The 25,820-nt window shown below is 33.6% G+C and overlaps 1 protein-coding gene across 4 annotated transcripts in view; it reads left to right on the top strand.

Annotated features, from left to right (window-relative positions):
• Positions 1-25,820, top strand: part of RYR2 (ryanodine receptor 2) — a 423,080-nt gene that overhangs the window by 344,514 nt on the left and 52,746 nt on the right. For 2 of the 4 annotated variants that reach the window (XM_080588287.1, XM_080588284.1), the window contains 14 exons: positions 543-863; positions 1,970-2,210; positions 2,608-2,695; positions 4,333-4,425; positions 4,781-4,951; positions 6,259-6,318; positions 10,612-10,746; positions 12,633-12,669; positions 14,161-14,272; positions 15,916-16,012; positions 20,338-20,441; positions 21,068-21,119; positions 21,267-21,320; positions 22,962-22,985. In XM_080588287.1, coding sequence (XP_080444413.1) covers positions 543-863; positions 1,970-2,210; positions 2,608-2,695; positions 4,333-4,425; positions 4,781-4,951; positions 6,259-6,318; positions 10,612-10,746; positions 12,633-12,669; positions 14,161-14,272; positions 15,916-16,012; positions 20,338-20,441; positions 21,068-21,119; positions 21,267-21,320; positions 22,962-22,985 — 1,589 coding nt within the window. Of the gene's footprint in view, positions 1-542; positions 864-1,969; positions 2,211-2,607; positions 2,696-4,332; positions 4,426-4,780; positions 4,952-6,258; positions 6,319-10,611; positions 10,747-12,632; positions 12,670-14,159; positions 14,273-15,915; positions 16,013-20,337; positions 20,442-21,067; positions 21,120-21,266; positions 21,321-22,961; positions 22,986-25,820 lie in introns of all 4 variants that reach the window. The other 2 variants (XM_080588285.1, XM_080588286.1) reach the window with 2 other exon arrangements.

Here is a 25,820-nt window from a genome sequence, read left to right as displayed (position 1 = left end):
ACTAAATGTATTTTTGCATACAGATTATAGTGCAAGAATTTTCTTTTAATCTCTTAATTACGTTTCTTTCCTAAATGAATGGGCAAAGTCTGGTAAAACTGATTATTTTACATTTTTAAAGATACCAATGTTTTAATTTTGAGATACTGTTCTCAAAATATTGGTTTGGAATCATGTAGAATCAGGTAGAGATATATTTCATTGTATTAATATTTTCTAAACTGCAAAGCTCATACTGGAAGAAATTATTAAATTTAATCTTTAGTTGTTGAACCTTGCATAAAGGAATTATTTTCATTATAGAAAGTTTTATTATTGAAGCTTGTTTGTAGCCAGTTTATTACTAAATGGTGTGAAAATGTTTTTTGTTGTTGTTGTTGTTTGGTTTTGTTTGTTTGTTTACCCCTTTGATTAGAAGTGTATGAATGTAAATACAAAAAAAAAGAAAAAAAGAAAAAAAGGGGACAGAATAGCAATTGGAGATAATTATTTTCCATGTATGACTTAGTTTATTGATTTTTGGACTTCTTTTTTTTTAATAGTTCTCAATTTGCCTACTAGTGTAGAAGAGGTTTGCCCAAATATTCCTTCCTTGGTGAAGCTAATGGAAGAAATTGTGGAACTGGCAGAGTCTGGCATTCGTTACACACAAATGCCACATATAATGGAAGTGATACTGCCTATGCTATGTAGCTACATGTCACACTGGTGGGAGCATGGGCCAGAAAACAACCCTGACAAGGCTGAAATGTGTTGTACAGCCTTGACATCAGAGCACATGAACACTCTGTTGGGTAACATATTGAAAATCATCTATAACAACCTTGGTATTGATGAAGGAGCCTGGATGAAGAGGTTAGCAGGTAAGATGTAAAAACGTATATATATTGAGAATGTATATCCATTTATACACTCTGAATTACTCTGCTTTTTTCCTGTTAAAGCTTGAGCAGAATATCACTCTTGTTTTTAAAGAATACAAATTTGATGAACTAGAACTGCTGAGCATAAAGGAAAAGTAGTATAAGTGGTGTGTTTTAATCTCTTAATAAATAATTTAATAAGTACATTAAACTAGTTCTTTTTCCCCCAGAACATGCACATACATATTTTGTAGTATATGAGTGAAATCACAGTAATTTCAGTTTTTCATTTAGGCTTTCTTATGACTTTTCAATGCTTATTGTAGTAGTTATTTTATGATAGCAGTCTGGATTCCTAGTCTATTGAGGGCTATTAATGAAAGGCATTCTATGGATAAATTGTAATTACCTAAAATTCTTTGTAATCTAATGGATATGTTACGAATGGTTTTGCCCTAATGGCCCAGATGAAGTTCTAATTTACGTATTCATTTTTATGAGTAGATTTGCAAAAAGCTTGGGCTAACAAATTTCAAATGGCTCAAATGACTGGTTGGTGGATGGTTGAATCAGTTTCATTTCTGTCTACACAAGCCTTCCATTGTCCTAAAGTGTGTAAGAAACACAGACAGGCTATTTGTGTAGGTTCACAAATATCTAGAGCTTGTTTTCCAGCCCTACTTCAGTCAAGCTAATAAACAACATGCAGAAGAGGAAACAGTGCCTCATAAAACTTGTGTGAGCACTAATTTAGCTATATACGTATCCACCCATACATACTATTACACAGCTTCCACATTGCTTAATAAATTATGCAGGCAAATACCAGTATGTTGCCAGAATGCCTGTAAAGAGGCACCTCAAGGTTTATGATCTTGCAAGCTTAGTCTGTTAAGTTGTGATTTCTGCCATCATAGTTACAAAGTGAATTGACTATGTGAAATCCTGACCGCATTTAATTCTTGGCAAAACTTCTGCTGATTTCAATGGGGGCAGGATTTTACTCTGTAGTCTAGAAATAAGACACAAGCTGGAGGGGAAAGATAAAAATTTTTGTTTGTATTTTGTGGCCAGGTGTACATTATAATATTGATTGCCTTAAATAGTGTTTTCCCAGCCCATCATAAGCAAAGCGAAACCACAGCTCTTAAAGACACACTTCCTGCCACTGATGGATAAGCTAAAGAAAAAAGCAGCAGTGGTTGTATCGGATGAAGAACATCTAAGAGCAGAAGGCAGAGGTGACATGTCGGAGGCTGAACTGCTCATCCTAGATGAGTTCACCACTTTGGCACGGGACCTCTATGCCTTCTACCCTTTGTTGATTAGATTTGTGGACTATAACAGGTATGTGGAGAGGAACAGGTGAATAAATCTTAAAATCTTCCTGTTGATACTATCTCTTATCCCTTGATACATCTAGCACTGAATTAGCTTTTACTCAACCTGACAATCTTAAAGTTGATCAAGCTGATGCTTTGCAATTTAGGAGAAGCTGGAGCCCTTTTCAGAAGAGGAGAAGAAAAACAAACAGAAAAAAAAGTAAAGGCCCAATCCAACGGTATTGGATTACAGCTAGTGTTAATGTAAAAGACTTTTAAGGGTTTAGAAATAGGACATCAAAAAGTGACTGCTACTAGAAAGGATTAAAAAAAAGCATGCTTGGTTTTGTTAGCTTTCGTACATGTAAAATGTTGAAAACTACTTTTGAAATCAGCATTTTTGCCCTTTTACTGAATTTTAGGGCAAAATGGCTGAAAGAGCCCAACAGTGAAGCTGAGGAATTGTTTCGCATGGTGGCTGAAGTCTTCATTTACTGGTCAAAGTCTCATGTAAGTAATTCCTTGGTAAATATATTTTAAGGTAATTTTCTTAATCAGGACAATTATTAAGTGATTGTGTTTGGGAAAACATATTTTCTGACAGAGGTGAAACTGCAGATGGGAAGGCATTAACTCAACCAACTGTAGGGAACCTGCTTTTGGCAGGGGGTTTGGACTCGATGATCTCCAGAGGTCTCTTCCAACCCCTGTGATTCTGCACTTCTGTGATTAATGACTTTCATATTTGACACTTTTAAAATGCCTGCCTAGTTGTGGGAGTTGTGTGTTTTGTAGCATAGTAACACTATATTAGTTGTCTCATTTAAAGAAAAAAACTTTTTCCTAAATTGCTGTCTGCGTGCTTGAGCCTCTAGGCAGTTACAATAAAAAAATATTTTGAAAAGATACTCAACAGTACTAGTGGAATGAGAGTTTTCTGAAGGAAAGGCACAGCACGACTTATAGTGACTTAATTTGTGTGTGCAGATTTTTATTTCTTTAATAAATGTTAAAGGTACAAAATTCAATTATTAAGCCTAGGTCTGTATCTGGCTTGCATGAATGAAAGCCAGTAGGGAAGCTGATGTTCTAAGAACAAGGAAGTATAAAATACATCTTAAAGTAGATCTCCAAATAAAATATTTTTCCAAGGTGATACTGTTTCATATTTGATGAATTTTACCAGTTAAGGATTTCTTCTTAATTCCACTTCTACTAAATATAGAATGCTTGGTTCTCAAGTCTGATTTCTGTAGTTCATATGCAAAAACCAAGGGGTCTGGAGTAAGACCCCTTAGTCAGACACCATCACTGATGGTGCATAAGTGAAAGTAAAGTATGATTCCTGCAAATACTGGAGCAAAAGGAAGGAAAAACTCAAAACTGAGAGAAACTAAACAATTTCAGATATTGGATCTTGTTATGGACTGTGTCTATACTGAATTTCTTTTCTGCCATAACCTCAGTTTTTTCAAGTTTTGGGAACAAGATGCCTTCTTATTCGTGTAGTTGTGCCTCAGTTTGACTGTAAGATTTATTATAAACATTTATGCATGCAGAAAACTCATTGTACAGTAAATAGATACTAGATCATCAAGTTACTTGTGTATGTATAAGATCAGTCTTTTATTTAAACTTGTTTCTAAATAATACTGGGGTTTATAAAGTTAAAGATGAAATGGATGGTTTATTTGTAAAGGCAATATTTTTATAGTGAAGTAGAGGAGATTTTATCATGGCTGCTTTTCTTGGGGATGTTTAAGGAAAAGTTGGCTGTAGTGCTTAGGGACATGGTTTAGTGGGTAATATTGGTGGTAAGGGGATGGTTGGACCAGATGGTCTTGGAGGACTTTTCCAACCTTAATGATTCTATGATTCCATAATCCTATAACCAGAGAAACGTGAGACTATAGTGTAGGAAGAAAAAAAAAAAAATAAATAAATCCTGAGACATTTAATATAAATAAAGCTGAAATTCAAAGCTGTTTGATCATCCATTCTATTTTTCTGTCCTTGTGTTATCTTTGTGGATTTTATAAAATTCTATTTCATCTACATTTTTATGATCTACATTTTTATGTAAGATCTGTTTGGATACATTCCTCATATACTGTAAGCACTTTTAACTAAGATTTTCTATGTTTCAGAATTTCAAAAGGGAAGAGCAGAACTTTGTGGTACAAAATGAAATCAATAACATGTCTTTCCTTATCAGCGACACCAAATCTAAGATGTCCAAGGTAGTGTAAATATTTTTATATTTTTCTTTTTGCAGAAGGAGGCTGATGGGAAGACTCCAGAGAAGCATGGCTATTTATTTATTTATTACTATATTTATTGACCATTTATGGGAAGAAAAAGCACTGTTGAAAAAAAGCAAAAGGTAGTCATTTAAGAAGCACAGTGGACTCTCAAGATATTGATGCAAAATACTGGCAATGATATAAAGGCAACTCCATTTTATAGTGATGCAGCTGTATAGGCAGTAAGGAAATTTTCAAGCCAGAGACAATACAACTATCTATTTAATATTGGATATATATATTTTTTTAATTTTAATTTTTATTTATTTTCCATCTTTGCTTATTGCTGCAGGCAGCAGTTTCTGACCAAGAGAGGAAGAAGATGAAGCGGAAAGGTGACCGGTACTCTATGCAGACCTCTCTCATTGTGGCAGCACTGAAGAGATTACTTCCCATTGGCCTAAATATTTGTGCCCCTGGAGATCAAGAACTAATTGCACTGGCCAAAAACCGATTCAGCATGGTAGGTGCACTTGTTGCACTTCTAGAAGGAAGAAATATTTTACTAATGAATTTCTTTGATTTTTTTCCCGTTTTGTTCTTACAGCACGACACAAATACTGTGCAATCTGCTAATTTCTGACATGATCACTTTGTTCAGGAAATGCTGAACTTTATTTCATGATAAGCAGGGCTAAACAGAAGATATTCTGGTATCCTAGAAATGTTGCTGGACTTCACTCTTCTGCCTTTCAACTTCCCAGATGGAATGTCTGACTGTTATTTTCCAGTCTTCAGCCTGGAAAATGAAAATTTAAGGCTAGCATTAGAAGTGGAACATTCACATTAATTGTATTTGCTATATAATAATCTCATTTTAATGTTGCAGTGTGGGAATATATAGTTAGAATTATTATTAATAATCAAGACTATAATTCTGTTGAATAAAGGCACAATGGGTGGCTGTGGTAAATAGCAATCTACATGTTCTCATTTTCAAGGCAAAAAAAAGTTTCAATTTGGGCGTATTTATTTTCTAAATGATCAGTAAATGGATAGAGATGACATTCTTAACTAAAAACAGTTATTTCTCTCAATTTTTAATGCTAAATTATGTTTGTTATGTTTTATGAAACTTACATTAGGAAATGCGTATAAGAACTACTTGTTTCCTATGTTCACAGTCAAATAGCATAAATAATTCTTTTTGATCACTCCCATGTGAGTATAAGAATTTCTGTAGGGATCCAGTTCTTACTGTTTTAAAAGGATTCTCCTAGGAATAAACTCACAGTGCAACATTGTGATTGTAATTTCGAATATACTCCCTTCTCGAGCTGTGAAGCTTTGTACAAACTGGCAGGCTATTTGACCTTTTGTCAGCTGAACTGGATGTTTTTAAATAATAAAAGTTCTCTGAAAGAAGCTGATATCAAATCAGAGAAGGCTGTGTTCTCTGTTGTGTTGTAAAGTAAGAAAAAGTTCTGTTCATGGTATTGGTTTCATTTGGTCAAAGTATGCGTGTGTGTTTGTATGTGTATATACTTACATATCCATAAAGTAATAATTTTAATTCAAACCTTTATTCAGTGTAATGACTCAATGTGAACAAATATGAATGTTGGTATCCAGAACTCGTTCCTATGAGTTTGGATATGGCTAGCTTTGGCCTCTCACAAAAAGATATATTACCACAGAAATTTTCTTCACTTCCTCATTGTCAGTTTTATTCATCATCTGGACCAAACCCAAGCTGGACATTTATATTAACAGTATGTTTTCTTAATTACCTTCTATGCCTAATTTATATAATTTGTAATTTGTTGACAGAAAGATACTGAGGATGAAGTACGAGACATCATACGCAGTAATCTTCATCTCCAGGGCAAGGTAATTTATGAGCAGTTTTTAAACATGACCTTTCTTCTGTTCAATTCATTGTTGTCACATTTCATATAATGACAACCTGCATCAGTTATTTAGGGTAACTCATAATCCCCTTTTCTCTTCTGGCAAGTAACTTTTTCATTTCAATGGGTAAATATTAGTTTTTTAATGTGTTTATGTATGTATTATATAAAATAGCCTGTGACCTTTTGAATCCCTGCCAGTTAGCACCATTAATATGAAGCTGAGCATGGTATATCACTGTTTAAACTCTGCCTTCTGATTGTTTGAGGTAGAATTTGCAAAATGCTCAGTGTTAACTTATATCTGTTTGAAGTGTGAGGTAAAGGGAACCTGCCACTTTTGTATACTCTAAAGTAGAAAATCACTGCTTGGCTATATTTTGTCCCTGTTTTGCAGCCCACAGAAAAGAAGGCATTTTGGAAGAAGTGTAGATTTTTTTTTTTTTAATTGAATTCCAGTTACTGCCAGATGAATAGTCTTAGGGGAGAAGTCCTGAACTGGCCTAGTGTAACCTAGCTGTTTTCTTTAATGCTTCAAATAATGGCAAAGAAGAGGTCAGAATATGAAAGTGGAATAAAAAGATGTATTGAAGGAAAAAGCAATCTGACCCATGGATATTGCTTTATCTAGCATTATCCTTTACCAACTCCCCCCCCCCCCCCCAAAGGGTTTATTCACATCAGGGATAAAGCTAGCATTTGCCATAGTCATTAATTGATGACAAGGAAAAACAAAAAACAGTGAGTTGGATATCTGGCTTTTTTTTTTTTTTTTTTTTTTTTTTTCCTGAGCGGGTATTTTAGAATCATCCTGAAGTTTAGATTCCACTGCAAGTTAGTACATGGCAATATGTATGTTTGTTTGTTTGTTTAAATGGTTTGGAAGTGAGGTAGTTCTTCCAGGATTTTCTCCTATCTTCTGCTTTCTCTATATTGCTGCAATGTCACACAAGATTATATGGAGCTCGGGGTTTCTGGGAGCTCACAAGAAGATGCATCATTTTGCAAATCTAATGTTTAGTGATTTTCTTCATAAAATATTACAAAACAAAGTCCAATAGCTTTAAATTAAATGGATTACACATAGGAAAGTTATCTCTGACTACGAAAGATTTGGTTAAATCCTAAAAAAGAGCTTGAAATAATTATCTCTATATAGTGAATATTATTATGTACGGTAAAGCAAAAGTATCCACACAGGCATTCTTCCATACTAGGAAGAACGGAGCATTTATAAAGATCTATGGTATGTTTCATAGGTAACATGTATGGGTATACTTAAGCAGTGACACACACTATGAACACACGAACCTGAAATGTATTGTGATTTTATATGTGAACTTGCTCAATGTTTATTTCATGATAAAGATAGGTATTTCTATTCCGACATTTTCAGTATGTATATACTGCCATTTTGTGAGCCACCCTGTTGTAAAGTCCCTTCTGGCATTTCATGCTGCTTTGTAGGACTTGGCCTCCTATTTTAAGTGTTACCTCTTCAGTTTCTATTTTGTTTATTTAGGGTTATATTCCACATAGTGCTATTAAGAGGTTTCTGTCTGTTACTGGGTTGTTGCCTTGGAGTAGTGATACTTCTTAGTAACTTTACCTGTGCTTTCTCTTGAGAAATTTCCTGTACTTCAATTAGAAGTTTGCTGCTGTTGAGCAACATACAGCCTCCTCTGTTTATAATACATGAGAGTAAAAGTATTTCTAAATTTCTTAAACTGATGAAATTACTAGTGCCTTAATAATTAAGAACTCAATAATCTTAGCTAATCCATAGTACTCATTGATTTTTTCCAGTTGTAAACTTATCAGGAGTGACTCTGGATTTTCTTCATTGTAAAATGATTTTCCAGAGGAAGATGACATTCTAATATGGATAGTATTTAGCTAACCAAGACAAGTAGCTGTTGTAAAATGCTATTCTAGCTTCACTAGCTATGAAAAGCTCCGATTTTGACCTGTATGTGAAAAGTAGGCACTCAATTACGGACAGAATAGAGCATTCTTTAGACTTGAAAACTCCATTTTATCGTTGTATTTATTATCTTTATGTGGCTTATTATCTGAGTGGTTTGTTCCTGATGAAATATATCTTTTCTTGAATCATTTAGTACTGACATATTCTAGAGTTCAAATTAGAGCTAAATGTAAAATTTAATTATTTATAGTTATGTCTAATGTTAATTTTAGTAGTTACTTACAGTTGGTTACTCTATGATTCTCTGATGTCATTAGTATTTAGTCATTGTATCATGTGACTGTACATCGAGTACATGTCAGATAAAGTCAAAAAATCATGCTTCCTGTTAAGAAAAACAATGCCAATGTACTTTGTGCATATACCACCCTTTTTTATCTAATGGAGGTATACATAAAAACAATGTAAAACGAATGGTCTTCAATTATTATTTAATGTTACCAGTTAATAATGTAACTTAGTTATGATGGTGTTTGTGTAAGGTGACTTTCAAAACAAAGCTATCACTTTATCAAAAGTCTGATTTTCTTCCAAGCACAGCAATATTACCATAGCAATATTATTTCTTTAAATGGTGTTTTTTGTTGACCACTTTTGTTTCTCACAGACACTGTGTTCTGTCATTTTTGTTAGAGCTAGTATGTGATTTATCTCAATTTTTTGTTTTTGGAAAACTGCAGCGTTTAAGAATCATCCTTCTTAATCTTTATCTATAAATGTTTCAGCATCTGTTTCATGCATTTGTCTACCTTTGTCTACATTTGTCTTCACCCTGTTTCTGTCTTTCCTTTCCTTGCATGCCTGCATGCTGTTACTCAGTACCGAGCCTTTTATTTCAAGAAATTGATGACGAAACTTGCATTCATTTTGACATGGATGAAGCTCAAGTCACCAAAATCTTCTTCCAGCCATGCTAATTCACACCTTGAAATGTCAACTACTCATGCCCTTAGAAAACTACCTATACAAAAAAGCTGTACCTTGATAGAATGTGAGGAGTCCTCAGATCAAAAGACATCTCTGCCTGTGCATAAAAAGTCTTTTGTGGACTATCCATTCATGATGATCCAGTCAAATACTCACACAAAGACTGTGGATGTGACAGTTGTTAAGAAATGGAAAAGCCGAAAGGTGGAAGAAAAGCCTGCCAATTGTGGCTTTCTAGGTTGTAATAAGCTATTATTGAGCGACTGTGTAAGTTTATAATCATTCCTGGAATTTCAGTGAACTGTGTATTTTAAGATGTGTTGTGGAGGTGAATTAGCATTATTGTCTCATTCTAGGCGCAAATTGAAATCTGGATCCACAAAGATGTTTTAGAAAAGTAAGTGTTGAGTTTAAGCCCGATTCAAATCCATGGGGTTTAGGCTCCCAAATGCTCTAGGAATCAAGGCCAGTGTCACTTAAATTGCAGTCAGGAATAGATCACTGGTCACAGCTCTCAGTAAAATGGGTTTCACATTGCATTTGTCTTCAGTGCTATTGGCACAAAAAATAGTGCTTTCAATGTGTGTTGCATCACTGTTGAATAGGAGAAGCAGTGGGGAGACAAAATAAACCAAAAAAGAAAAAAAAAAAAAAAAGACATGGATAATAGTAAAACTGAGAACCACAAATCACCAACATGGAGAAAATTAAATGTAAAGAGAAAAATGAGAAAAATGTTTTGCTTCATACAGCTCTTTATAATTTGTAGGCTAATAAGAAAATACATATTTATATATTTTTTTTTGATAAATTAACTTTTAATTTTTTAGGTAGTAATCAGTTAAATTAGGATTTTCTAATATTTGAAAAAAGCTTAAATCCAAAAAATCAGATGTAAATAAGATTTATTTTCATGACTAATTCCCATGTCTGAAAGCTAAGTAATCACAAATAACTAAAGAACAATTTCATTATTATTTGTTTTAATAACTGGAAAGTCAGTGTATAAAGTTGTGTCTCTGTCTACCTCATATTCATTACTTTTCCTCAGATAATATATTCATCACTGGTACCAGTGCCATTTGTTGGCCCATGATCATTTGCTCTTTGTATGACTGTAATACTTTCAGTCCTCTGGAAGCTTTCAACAAACCTCGCACAAATCAGTCTTAAGTTTTATTTGCTTGTGTTCTCCCAGTCAACATAGTGGACGCCCTTTGGGTTAGCTATGTAAAGGTATGGGTTAGCAATATAAAATGCTTCCGTTGTCCTTTGAAACAGTTTCTGTAATAATTAAACTATTTATCCCTACATTTGGAACATTTTGCCATGGTTACACGTGAAATCTTTCTCCTGCAGCTTGAGGATCCCGCCATTAGATGGCAGATGGCACTTTACAAAGATTTGCCAAACAGGACTGAAGATTCCTCAGATCCAGAGAAGACTGTGGAAAGAGTTCTTGATATAGCTAATGTACTTTTTCATCTGGAACAGGTGAGACATTTTCTCAATTATGTTGCCTCTTATTCTAAACAAAAGCATTCAGCCTCTCAGTTGTACTTTCATCTGTTGTATTGAACTTAATATTATTTTTTCCTCCTTTTGGTGGCTACTGTTTAGATGCTTTCCTTTCTGGTTTTTAATCCAATATTTTGTGGTCATATCAATCATATAATGTTTTTGCAGCAGCTCCAACAATCATTTATTAGGAAAAGGACTAGTAATACATATGTTTTAGCTTCCTTCTGGTGCACTGCATCTAGCAGGAAGTGATAACAAAATTGTCTACGGAGCATGAAATGTGATTAAAGAAAACAATTTAATTACTGAAAAATGTATTTTTTTCAAGCTTTTTTCTTTATTTGAGATACTTGAATTATGGAATTAGAAATAAACTGGCTGCATAAATATCTGATTAGAAGTTGCATATTTTAGCCATATAAAGCTTGACAGTGAGATGCTTTGAAAGATAACTTCTCTACTAATGGCTTTAGAGAGCTATTTGCTGTATACCACTTAGAAAAAATGTAAGAAGAATTTTCAATTGACAAAATAATTTGCTAAATTTTGAAATTTAAAAAATTCTATGTTGGTACATTCTACAAATCAAAGACTATTTAGTAAGTTTAATTTTCACGCTTTGCTTACTGAACTGTATTTTTAACTTCAGATTTTTTTCTGTGGTTGCAAGTCTGTTTTTTTTTGTTTTTTATATATATATAAAATATATAGTATATATTAGTATATATATAGTATATATAGTATATATTGGTATATATTATTATATATATTATTATTATATTATTATATATAATATTCAGTGTGTATATATATATATATACACACTGAAGAAGCAGTATATTAACCTTAAGGGCATTCCTAGTGGCAGAGGTGAGCACTGCTGGTTACACCATAGGCTTAAGTGATCGCACATAAAATTTGCCTTTTTTTTTTTTTCCCTTTTGAAAGAATACTTGAGAATTCAAGGCTGTCTTGCTCTCTTATTAGATTTTTTTTTTGATTTCAGAAGCTTGGCACAGGTTTTCATGTAAGAAAGCTTCCATACTTTGAAGAGATCACTCGTTCAGTCAAGTAGGAATCTGAGAGACATATGAAAGTGCTTGTATACACATTATGGTACTTGATTGCTAAGAAAAGTGACCCTCAGAAATCTTGGTATCCTGCATGCACAGTATATTGATATAAATACATGTATCCCAGCTGTTCTTTTCTCACATGTCCTCTCCATATAGTTTGACAGCCTTGCAGACTGGCAAATTCAGCAGATTTACATAGTTTAATAGAAGTTGAAAAAGAGGAAGTCACTAAAGTTTACCTGTTACTGAATGCTTGTAGAACAAATAAAAAGTGATAGAATGTGTAGTAAAAGCATGACAATCATGTTAGCCTACTAGAGAAAGAGTTCTGTTATAGGATCAATTTCACCTCATGTTGAACCCAGCAAAAGTACAGAACAGCATAGATTTCCCTCAAAATCCCGTATGGATGTTTCATATCAATTGTTTTAATGAAGTAAATGCTGGCTACTTTTATTCTGCGTACTTGGAACCTTTTAGTTTAGGGATTTGGCCCCACAGCTTTACTTGTCTTCTGTAGACAAGTGGTCAGGTATAGTTTTTTTGTTTGTTTTTGTTTTGCTTTGCTTTTTGCTTCTGTCACTGAATGGGTAATTCTGTGTCTTTAGAAATAATGGATATGTGATTGCTGGGACTGTTTCTATGATAAACTACAGTAGTTCTTTGTTCTTCATATACAAATACTCTGGCCACTTTCCCTATGGCACTTGGAAGGATCAGTACTTCAGCTATTTGTATTTTCTTTCCTTGCACAACTAATTTATTTGTTTGTATTGTTTTCAGAGATCCGCTTGTGTAGGCCGAGGCTATTTCTTTTGGGAAAGTATACAGAGTTTGTTTTTGAAGACATTGCTAACTATCTAACTCACATTTGGGTTTGTCTGATTTTTAAATTGCTAGCACTGACTTTGTTTTGTGTTTGTAAATATGTTTGCAGTGAATACTTTTCTATCTTTTCTCATAACAAATATTTTTTCACTTGTGTTTTATATTTTGAAAGAAATGTGTTTTAGAATACTGCCATTTAATCTTACAAGAAGTGTAATTCCCCAATTTTACTGAATGCTTCGCGGTATTTTTAGACAGTTTAATTAAATGCTTATTGTTTAACTATGAGTCATTTTTGGTATTTCAATAAACTAGTAAAGTCCTCTTTGATAACTGTGTGTGGATTGAATACTGAGTGTTCAGAGACATCATCACTACTTCATATTCTAAGACAAAATGTTTTATTTTAATACTAGCCGGAATCACTAAGTCTTTCAGATTAGGGATGCTAACTTCCATAGACTCTTTTGATGGTGCTGGGAGGCAGAGGATATTATTCCACTAGCGCAGTAGTCTGTAAAACAAACCACAAAAAAAAAATCCCTCACTCCCAACATTACAGGAGTAGTGTAGTTTAAATCAAATCAAACTCTGTGGAGCAGATGTAAAGTAAATTGCAAAAACTGTGAATAGACCATGTGAAAGGAATGATCTGTAGCACAGCCTGGAATCAAAGTTCCCAGCCAGTCAGGCTATGTACTGTTGGTCTTCCAGACCATAACAGTCATTTTGTTCTGATGGAAACTAGGATAGAAGGTAGAACAAAGGAAAATGAAAGAGCAAAAGATGAGAATGGAGCAGACCCAGTCTTATCTCATGCTACTTTAGAGCCAGGATGCAGAAAGAGAATTCATCTGAAAGCAGATCTGCAACATTATGAAATGTAGCTGAATAAGATATTTTGGAATATCTTATGTTCATTGTAGCTATTTAGATTCATGGAAGAGATTTAGTTCTAACTAAGTCTCTGTGCCTGTGTCTCACTTAAAGTTAATTCCTTTCCATTGTAGCTGGTCATGGTAAATATTACAAATAAGTGCTTAATAATATTTAGGAAGACTCCCTCTGAGCCTGTACACCTCTGTGAAGGTGTACAATTTAACTCTACATAACGAGTAGCATACCAAAGAAAGAGTGAGTGAAGTTCTTTGTAATAAATTTCCTGACAGATGGCCTCAAGATAATAATACACTATCTGGAAGATCTAAGAAGTAGGATTAAGTAAAAAAGGAAAATAAATATACCATAAAAGGAAAGGGAGATTTTGTTTTATTATTATTATTTATTTTTTTTAAATTGGATTTCTACAATTTGACTGACCACTTGAATGAAATCTGTCTAGAACACATTTTCCCATCTATTATTCTTCTCTTATCTTTCCAGTTGATTTATGTTATCTAACATTTTTATTATTATTACTATGCCCAGACAGTGGAGGCATTGCCATATTGTTTATTTTTCCATATATATTTTATGTGACAGGTTGAACATCCTCAACGGTCCAAAAAAGCAGTGTGGCATAAGCTGCTGTCTAAACAGAGGAAAAGAGCAGTGGTTGCCTGCTTTAGAATGGCACCATTATATAATCTGCCAAGGTAAGTGCTATATTTGTTTTATCATTCACAGATGTGAATACAAATGTGTGTTTTTGCTCGTACAATTCTATCTGGTGAGACCTGAATGAAGAATAACATGCAAACCAATAATTGAGAAACTACACAGTAATGTACACTGTATGTTTCTTTTAGTAGATCTTATTACTTTCTTCTAGTATATGTTCTGAAAAAAATAACAAGAAATATATTTTAAAATTTGCGGTTCTCTCCTTCTCACATTTTTCCACCTGTTTCTTCTGGTGTGTTTGCTTTTCTGAAAAGTATACCTATTTCACAGGAGATAAATTTAGAAATGGATATACTGGGGTCATTGTAATTACCATCTTTGGAGATAAATGTCTTCCTAAGATATGGTATAGCTCTTGAACTGGGGAATTACCTTTATTATTAGATGCTACATTTTCTATATTGAGGAAAAAAACTGACATTATTTGTCTGAAAATTTGTCTATTTACTCTGCACTTTTGGTAAGAGCAGAGTGTTCTTTTTCTGCTAGGAAATTATGCACATACTATAGCTTCACACCTTTTTCTCCTTTCTTGGTTAAGGGAGGCTGGGATCTATAGCCAGGCGAGTCCTGAGATTTTGGAAGGAAAGAATATGCAAGAAGCGCAAAGGAATCTGTTTATTTCGTGCAGTTGCTGAAAATAATTTCAAGAACACATATCTGATATATTCAATATAATATATTTTTCTTTTGTTCTCAAAAGCATGCATATTATTACCATTAAAACAGTTAGTAGGGTGAATTAGAGTCTAAGCACAAGGCCATGAGATGTCATACCATCCTGAAACGAAGGTGTCTTAGTTGAAAATAGAACCAATATATTTACATCTGTAGCTCTTCTTACTTATAACAAATAGATCACCTGCACATAACTAATATCCCATATATTTCAATTAGATTATTTAATTATTCAGTTATTTCAGTTATTTTCCTTTTCAGTATGTGCAATTGAGAGTTGTTTTAAAGAATTAAGAATAATGATAAAATTCTTCATAGAGACATATTTGTCACACAGTCCATTTTGTATTGAATTCTTAATGAAACAAACCCAAAAAAACAACTAACCAAAAAAAAACCCACAAAATTGTAAACCTCATCATTGGCTTACTCCCTCTCCCCTAGCCTCACCAGCCATTTAATTTAATGGAAAAAGTTGGATTATAATTTTAAATGTGTGAATCTAATCCTGAACATTCAAAAAAATGCAATTATTTGAGCACAATGCAATGCTATCTATTGCTGTTATCATATTGAAATTAAAATGATATGAAAATATTTCTTATTCAAAATAAAATTCAATAATGTGGTAAAGTGCTTTTATCTCTCACTTGTGTTTAAATTTCTTTAAAGTTCTATTTATTATTTGTTACTGAAATCATTATTACATTAATGTTTGTGAAACTCATATCAAAAAGTGGTATAGTTTCAATTTGAGAATTTGAATCTAAAGATAATTTTTTAAATAAATGTTTCAGACTCATTTTGCTGTAGAAATTGAGCTTGCTTTTTAAACGGTAGCTGTAATGTAGGGGCACTTCTCCAAGCTAAATGAAATCTATTTGACCAGATCTTCTCTTCATAAATGTAAAGCTTTTGTTTTATTTTTTTTTCTTAGGCATCGAGCTGTCAATCTCTTTCTTCAAGGCTATGATAAATCATGGATTGAGACAGAAGAACACTATTTTGAAGACAAACTGATAGAAGATTTAGCAGTATGTGTGCAAAGGGTTGTGGGAATGTATTATGAATTAACATTAACATAGTATAATCATAACCATAAGACTGTGAGGTACATAAGAGATCGTCTAAGCTATCTCTACCAAAAGGTGTGAACTATAACCAAGTCACTCTGACAGTTGTTAAAAATCAGAAAAAAAATGGAGATTACGAAATCCCCTTAGGCAATCTGCCTCAAGGCTTCAATAACCATGTTATAAAACTTTTTTGTCTAAATTACATGCCAGCTGCTGTCATTGCCATAACTTTCAGCAGCTGCCCTGTGGAGAATGGTTTATTCCCTTCTTTCTTTGCAGTTAACTTTTATGTATTTGAAGACATTATAACCCACATTAAAGCCATTTAAGTCAAAAGGTTAGAATGGGAAACTAGAGGGGTTCTAGTCTAAGATTAATCAGTCCCACAGAAGTAGACATGAAAAGAGTATTCATTGGGACTATCCGTGCAGAAGAGTCTTCTTGTACAGTTGGTCAGGGAAGTGAGGATTTTTCCCAGCAGTCAAATGTTAGACCCATGTCTTAAGCTTGATAAGTCCTTGGAGTGATTTTCAGGTAAGGCTTGTGTCCTCAGCCTTTATAATCATCTCTCAGAAAGGTGGTTTTCATGAGGATTCAGCGAGAACTAGGTCAGAAAAAGTTTGTACTAGGAAATGTTTCCCTTCCTGGGAGGACCAAGACAGACTTTTTATAGGGAGGAGGGCCAGCTCTCTACAACAGAGAAAGAAAGCTAAATAGAAAATTGTTATTAGGAAAAACAAACAAACAAAAAACAAAACCAACAATTGTTAATTTGCTTTTAACTGTTTAAAGTTTGTGCGTAAAACCAACTGCCCAAGTTGTGAACTATTTTGAAAATAAGGATCAAAATAACAAAAGAAATATCAGTAGCAATAATTTCAACACAAACAGACTATGTAAATTCACTTTTTGCCTGCACACATGCAGAATTTATTTATTGTGACAACCTGATTGTGGTCTATGCGTTATGAAAAGGCAAGAGACCTGTACACAAATGCTTTTTGTACAACCTTTTAAACTGATATTTTAGTATGTCCCAGCACATTTCAAATGTTTAAATAATGCATGTTCATTGCCAAAATATTTATGTTTTAGCAGTTTAGAGTGTGTGTGTTTGTATATGGAATGTGGAGCAGCACAGCTCTTCGTGAGTGTATGTGTTGTGAAGGCTATGTATGTGTGAAGAACCCAGCACAGCCATTTGATTACACTTTGACATAAAGGGTTGTCTCCATATTTTCTCCATGAAGCCGCATCATTTCCAAGTTTATATAGAACTTCTTGTGAAAAAATGTTTTAGAGAAGACAGAAACAAACTGGATTGGCTGCTATATCTTCCTTATTAAAGGACCACAGGCATTCACATCACATTCACTAATTCCACAAACATACAGATAAGTTTGTCTCCAGCCCTCTCTTGAGGATGTATTAAACCTTTCATTCAGAAGAGTGATCAAAACTCTGTCTTTTAAATTGATTTCTATTAAATTTTTACTGCTATATCGCACTCCTCTGGAGGGTGAAAGATTGAGGTTCTACTCTTCAGCTCTGTGGAGTATGTTCAGACTGTTGTGTTGAAATATGTGGTTGTGTTGCTGATGAAGGTTCTCTGACACTCTTAGAGAAACTGTACCAAGGTGTAATAAGGAATTAAAGATTTATTGGCCAACCAAGATGGAATCATAGCCCAGGCTGTGGTGACAGATCTCATCTGGAAGACTAGAAAGGAAAAGCCTTGGATTGTGCTTCAAGCATTGCCTGACATTTCTGAACTGTTCAGATATTGAGTAGAATACTGTAACAAACCAGTGCTCAGAGACTATAGCCAAGACTTCATATCCATGAGCTCTCTGTAGTCAGTAAACTACAATGTCCTATGGCTTAGTACGTACTTTTTTGGAACTGAGAATTTTGAACTCTCTTTTCTGCTAAGTGAAAATACTTTAAAGGAACAAATTCAGTGAAAACTCTCTCTTTCCTGACTTTCCCAGATCCAGGCCTGTGGTGGGGCATTTGCTGGGATTTAGGATATGAGTGCTTTAATCCTCTTAAACATAAGACTGGGCCAAAGCAGGTTTGCTTCTTGAATTGTCTATCCATAAGGCTTTTATACAAAAGTGGCACTACCTCTTTAACCTCTTTACATTAAATGAGAGAAGTACACACTTTTAATTTTGCTTATTCTTAATTCTAACTGAACTGATCAAGCCTCTAATGAAGCTAGGTTTTTAGAGTTTGAAATTAAAATCATAGGCAAAATTAAAAATGCTTGTTTAATTAAATATATTTTATAAACATTCGAGCTTACATGAAAAAAATTTGTTAGCTTGTTGGTAGCCATTACTGAATGTAATTTATGGAAATAATACATATAATGGATGTTTAATAATTAGTTGATATTAAAAGTAACTCTTTTCGATCTTCAACATTTAGAAATGACAACCAAAACTTCTCCATTTTTTTTATCTTCTTATGTTAAATTCCCTTAAAAATATTTTATCTTTGACTAACTATAGGGCAAATATCTCAAAACAATAAAAATTAAGAATGCTTATTTTCCCAGAAATGCCAGAAAATAATTTTGGTCTAGTGTTCATGCTATGCTTTAATAATGAGTTCTACATAACCCAGTCACTGGTGAGTTTGAACCTCCATTTAATTTGAATTAAATCTCTGGAAACAAATAACTTCTATAAAACGTTAATATAACTTCTGCCCTTTTGATTCATCAGTTTTGGTAAAATAAGATACATTGGATGATGATATTACTGACTATAGAATGCTGTCATTTGATTAAAGAGAAAGATCAACATCTTCAATGAGATTGAAATGAAGAGCAGGGGAGGCTTCCCCTCTCCCTTCCCCCCAGCAGTAAGATTACAGTTATAATTTGCCTTGTTCAGATCTTGGTATTTATATTGAAAATATTGTCATATATTGAAAAATGTAAAGTGAACCTTGCATAGCCAGCATAACTATCTTCACTTCTAATTGTAGAGGTAGACTAGCTTGTGAAACAGGCATGCGTACAAGTCAAGTAGAAGTGAAAGAGCTGCAACCAGTCATGTTTGGTACAGCTGAGTTGAAAAAATGGACTTCAAAGGCCATATATGCAATGTAGTACAAAAAGAACGTTCACACAGTAACATTTTTGGTGCTAGCACAACACTTTTTTCTTGGTAAAAAACTCCATTCTCCTTACACCTGTCATGTGGCCAACACTTTCTTATTGATAACAGATAACATCTGGCATTATATTATTATTATTATTATTATTACTTCTGCAGTTTTAACAATGCATGCAATTCTTTTCATCTGTATTTCAGTGTATACTGTTAGGTGAAAATGAGAAGGAAGAGTGTGCATAATTTATGCAACAAGTTTTCTGTGAGTTACAAGATGCTTTGTAGAAAAATATGTCTGGATGAAGGAAATTTTTGAACAGCTAGTATGAAAAACTCATAATCTGAAATGTCTTTTGGCAAAAGACAAAGTCAGAGGACAGATTTTGTATAGATTATTTTCAAAACATTGCTTCAGTGATTGGCATCGTGTTATTTGAGTACATTTTCTTTTTGCAGTGAACTAACTACAGCTGTCTAAACCTGAAAGCAAAATAGCCACCTGAAAAAAACAACACTAAAAACAAACAAACAAAAACTATTCATGTGTATATATAAGTTATTGATTGATATATTTTTATAAATTATTGATATTGATATTCTAAAATTCTCCATTACTGTTGTTGGTAGACATGGCTCATTCTGGCTGAAGCTGTTGGTGAGCTTCAGGTTTGGATAATGCTCCTCAGGGAACATTATGTTCTTCAGGGAACATTATACAGGGAACATTATATTATACCATAGCACTTGGAACAAAGGATTTTAATTTGTAGCCGATGAGGCTTGTTAACATAGAGAGAAACGGGCTACTGTTTTTGCTACCTAATGGCAAAGGATGGCTTCTGGTTACCACTCATTCTGAATGACAAGAGTAGAAGACAGAAATTCTTTTCAGAATTTAGAAAAGAGGGTTGAGAAGAGGAGATCCAAAGCTTTGCATATAGTATCATCTTTGTAAGTCTTCATGGTGTGGTTTAAACTCAGTCAGGATCACTTACTTTGCTTGGAATTTGTTTCCTCCTGGTTGTCCAGGTCAAGAATTATGTATGCGGGTATTTAAAGTTTAATAAATTGCACAGAGTAAAACATTTTTCATAATAGATAATATAATGTACTTTTTTTTTTTTTTAAATAATCTTTTTTTCATTTTTTCCCCTCAAGAAACCTGGAGAGGAACCACCAGAAGAAGATGAAAACCTTAAAAGAGTTGATCCTTTACATCAACTTATTCTGCTATTCAGTCGAACAGCCTTAACTGAAAAATGGTAGGAATAGTGTGAAAGACTTCAGAGTGTATGCGAATTTTCAGATTACTTCTGTATTTGAAGATATCCATGTCATTGTTTAAGTCAGATTGCATAGGCTAGGCCAGAACCTGTGCATATGTACACATGGTGAGTTTGAGCTACACTGGAACTTCTCTAGCCTGTGGTAGTATGTGAAGAGATTTTAACATGACTGATAATGAGATTTAATGAGTTTTCTAGAGGCACAAAGATGCGCCTATGCACTTTGTCACGGTCCTGGGTGCTATATTCCTGGCTGCGTTCAGGACTTACTATGTCTCTATCTTCTGTGTTCCCTATTTGAAGTGATATTCTAATTATTAAATATATTTCTATGAAAAAAATAAAAATGAACTTTGCTATCTTCGATGGAACCTTTTTTATTTTTATTTTTTATTTCTGGGTACTGTGTTTGTAGTTGGCTTTGCTTTTCAGTCTGTATTAGTTAATCTAGTCCTCATTTTCAAAAAAGATTTTTGTAATTAATTATAAGTGCAGAAATCCTTTAAAAGATTTTTGAGGTGCTTAAAAATATTTTGGAGCTCAAATTCTACTTGTATTGCTCTAATCTTCTGTCTTTTCCCTTTCCTCTCTCCATTGCCCAGCAAATTGGAGGAAGATTTTCTCTATATGGCTTATGCTGACATTATGGCAAAGGTAATTTTTTAAATGTAAAAGATCTTTTACATCTTTTCTGTTTTATTAATTTTAATAATGAAGATCAAGAGAAATTGTGTAACGTGAACTAAGCCTTAGCCTCCTCTGAGCTTATTAGTAAAGGTTTTCTTTTTTGCATGGTATCAGAGTTGCCATGATGAAGAAGATGATGATGGTGAAGAAGAAGTGAAGAGTTTTGAAGTAAGATTGTACTTTTGTTTTTTGTTTGTGTATTCGTTTTTTTTTTTTCTTGTCATATTAGACATTTTTCATAGCTTCTAACTGACATTTATGTTTCTTGGTTCATGGCTTACTGCAGCTTATTATGCCAGTGAACTGCATGTCAGAAGCTGAATTGGCAAATACGAGTCATCAGAATCACAGTAAAACAGAAACAGTTGTGTCGCCTAATATAAGACTGTATTTAGAATACTTTAACATATCTTATATGTTTATCTGATTGATTTTAACTTTTTAGTTGGTGAAGAGAAATGTCATGGGTAGCATTTTATTCAGCAAGTCTGATAATAACAGGCTGTATCTTGTAAAGTATCAAGTCCTACTTTAATTTGCATGGTTAAAATAATGAAATTTTACTGCTTTTGTGCAGTAGCCATTCACATTCAGTACTAGCAATTTATTCAGAATTTTTATGTTCACGTATATATTAGTACTTCTTAATAAAAGGTTAGCTTCTGTTTAGCAACACTGCCAAGCTTTTTATTACATTGAGAATAGGCAAGCTGTATTTATTGTTCATAAAATGTTGACTTTTTAGTGATTGTCTCTACATAAGGAAACACAAATGCATGCATTGGTTTGCAAGAGTAAGAGATGCAAGTCCTTGTTATGCATTTTCTCTGGGATCTGTCTCTCTTTTTCCATCAGTAACATGAAAATCACATGCAATTTGTCATTCTGAGGGGCAGTGAGGGAATTAGCTTGTTAAAATTTTAAGAATGGTATGTAGTCCTGACATTAAAAACTGTCTTATATTTGCAAATCAATTAATACTTATGTTTAGTATATTTACTAAAGCACAGAAACATGAAATGTGTGCTTGTATTATTAAAAAAAAAAAAGATCTAAATATACTGATTTATTTGATATAAAAATATCTGTGCTGCCATGATTTTAGAGCAGTGGTTTGAGGTATGCTTAATATTACTCCCATTGTTTTGTACATATCAGATGTTCCGTATATTTTCTAGATGCTGTGTGAGATAGCACTGAGTTGTTCAAGTATATATTTCTTATTTGGAAATTTCTTATACAGAAATTAGAAAAAATATCAAATTCTTGTCAGTCCTTCAGAAGTTCTAGTCCAGTTGAATTACAAATAACGTACCCAATATTTAAAATTCTGTTTCATGGTAAATACCTAAGTTTGAATCCAAATTTCAGTGCTCCTTATTTAGTTTTATTTTTGGAAGAGCAATGTATGACATTATCATTGACTAAACAAAGCATATTTATTTCCATAAGCTTTTGTCAGTTAGCCCACAGATGCTTATTAGATAATTAAAAGTCTTACACTTACAAATGTGAAAGTTTATAATTAGTAATTAAAATGAATGAAAAATGTTATCAGTAAGGTTTTTATTAATGCTCCTTATAATGGGTTTCTTGTTCTGCATTTTACCATATTTTTTGAGAGATTTTACTCATTTGTTTTTCATTATTATTTTTTCTGTAGCTAGGAAACTTCTGTTCAAATAATGTATTAACTGTTCAAAAGACAATTTTGTGTATATATTTGGTCAGTCACTTACCTGCAGAAAAAAAAATTTGGACTTCTTTTTCTTATTCCTATTTCGCTTCTTGTCCTTGCCCTTCCTTAAGGTCACAGGATCCCAACGCAGCAAGGTAAAACAAAAAAAAAAATGTGTGTGTATTTGTCTGGGTCTATTTTTGTGACTTTTAGGCCCAACGTCTTGGATGAGTTCATCTAAAGGGTCTTGAAAACATTTCTAATGTTTTAGTTCCAGCATAACATCTCTCTAACAAACTCTTCTTGTACACAGACTCTTACTAAAGGCTCCAAGAATTATTTATATGGAATTTCATACATAAATGCATTGCCGTTTGGGGGAAAACTGAGTGTCATTTGGCTTGTTCATATTATTCTACTATTCTCGCTTTTTGTGCATAAGTTATCTTCTTTCTGGTTATAATTTAAATTGAATGATTTAACTAATACAGGTGTCTTTTAAGGGATTTTTTTCCTACATCTTAGCAGACATGCATGCATTTCTGATACACTAGCAGAATTGTTCCAGTAGTTGTCACAGTGGTAGCATCAGTTATATTGTAGTTTATCTATATTTCAGGTCCTTTGGAGTGGTCTCAGATATTAGCCTTCACTGTCATAGTACTTGACCAAAACTCCATAGCTACTCAATACCTGAAGTGATTCCTAGTTGTTCCATGCTTTCTCTAAAAAAAACAGTGGCTATTGCTGTGAAGTTTCACAGTGCTAATTATTGTTGACTTAATTTTTTAGAGTCTTTCATGTGTCACTTTGAAAGTCTCGCCTTCCATTTGTGAAAGGTGCCCATAGCTTGAGCATCAACCTACCTGCTGTTCTCATGCAAGTAGAAGTCTTGGTTCCCATTGTTGACGCAGTCTGCTTGCTGATAGTGCTGCAAGGTTGATGTTTTGAGATATGTGGTGTTTGGGGTAGCTAATTTTTGGTTCTGAGGTGATTAAATATATTTATTTGTGCCGTGGCTAATGGAAGCCAGACTCAGTAGAAATGAGTTGCTTGAGATTCGAAATGCACAGATTTAGCTGATGGTCAGACTCCAGGCAGTAGTTTCAAAGTTCGGTGCATATGGCAATATGGGGAACAACTATAGGCATCTCTATTGAAAAGATCAAGATGGTTTTAGTTTGGGGTTTTCTGGCACTTATTAGCATTCAACTTATGAAAGAAAGAGATTCCCATACAACTGCTGGAGAAGATGTACCTCAGGATCAGCTTCACTTTTACTCCTTCAAAAGTTTGAAGAGTTCTTACCCCACCTTCATACTATAAAAGCATTATCCTGAAAGATGAGTGCACTCGCGCAGATTTGCAAAAAATTGCTTAAAAGGTGTTGTAATTGCCACAAACACAAAATACATTCTATAAAACGCCAAAATCAAGTATGTAATCAAGTTAATAGTATATTCTCTTCTTTGTTTCTTCCCTTGAGCTGTTCAAATGCTGCTTGTCTATCACTCTGCCTAGCTGGTTACCGTGCACTAACCACTATATGCTCCATAAAAATTGTTCTGTTTTGGTGACTGAGAAGTGTTTTCAAAGAGTGAAAGACAACAATAAATAATCATTTCTTCCTTTGTGCATGACAGGAAACAGTTGTAAAGATGTGAGACTGCATACACCAGGTGTGTGTGTGCTTTTGTGTGTTCTGACTGTTTATCTTGAAGTACAATGATGAAGGCAATTCTTTTATTCCATGCTCTGTATGCATGTAAAAAGACTGACTGTTCACTCTGAATGGGAATAAAACTCTGTGGCTCCTCTAAGCTTTAAGAATGTGTGATGTTTGAAGTCCTGAATCCTTTCACAATTGGATCAAGTGAGACCTTTGGGCAAGCTTAGAATGTGATAACAATGATGAGTGCATTTTATCTGCAATTTTCATGTTCATGCTTCATGCAGTGTATTCTCATTTTTGCATGAATTATCTGTTTCAGGTTCACTATGTGGGCAGTAGGGAGGTCACAGTATAAACCTACAGTAAAGTTGTCTGCACATTACCATGTGTCTGTCTGTGTTTGACTGCTAGTATTCGCTTTGAATTATTATGATTATCTTTGCTCCTTGCTCTTTGTCTTTAAGTTAACTTTCTATCCCATTTAACAGTTGTTCAATGGACTCCCTGTAGAATGGATGTCAGTGTCCCTCTTGATTCTATCTGATAGAAAATTCTTTCCAATCAAAGTGTTTCACTAGCTGAATATAAATTGGTTTCTGCATTTGAGTGACCAATTATACTGGCTTCCTACATACTGATATGTTATAAACATGTGACTCAAAAAAAAAAAAAAACCAAAAAAAAAACCAACAACTAGCTCATCTTTTAAAAATTGAGTAGTTAAATCTGTGAAAAAAAAATAAAGAGCTTCCTTTGTCAATTTTCATTCTCCCTAGTACTGGTAACAATTTTGTTTAGAACTTTTTATTGATTAGGTTTTCTTTAAAAGGATACACGAAAAGTGACATGCTCACACTAATCTCAGGCCCAGAAATACTTGCAAGTTTCAATACTTACAAATAATGAAAGCTCTTAATTGAGGATCTAGCCTATCAGAGGTGGTCATTATTGCTTTTTACTGTCACAAAGCCTGCATAAATGGAGTGGCTGTGTATTTACAGTGACTGTATCTTTTCAAGAGTGATATGAAATAAGGTCAGACACCATGATCAATTCTTAGAAATTAAACATTCCAATCCAGTATATAAAAATGTTTCTCTTCAGTTTTTCCTAGCCATAGCGCCTAATGGAATGACTACAGCTTTTCATTTATTACTTTAATACTTCCAATATCTTTATGAGAATGGTTTGTCAAAACCCAGCCTGTGAGGAGCTGCAAAAAGATGCCCATCTCTGCCAAAATGGTTAGAAATAAAATGTGACATGAAATAAAATGTTGCTTTTAAGTACTTAAGAATTGCACTCTGATTTCGGAAAC

The sequence above is a fragment of the Anser brachyrhynchus genome (assembly GCF_964034855.1).
Source record: "Anser brachyrhynchus genome assembly, chromosome: 3".
NCBI lineage: Eukaryota > Metazoa > Chordata > Aves > Anseriformes > Anatidae > Anser > Anser brachyrhynchus.
The sequence above is the reverse complement of the archived record's forward strand: the minus strand, read 5'-3'. Positions and strand labels throughout refer to the sequence as shown.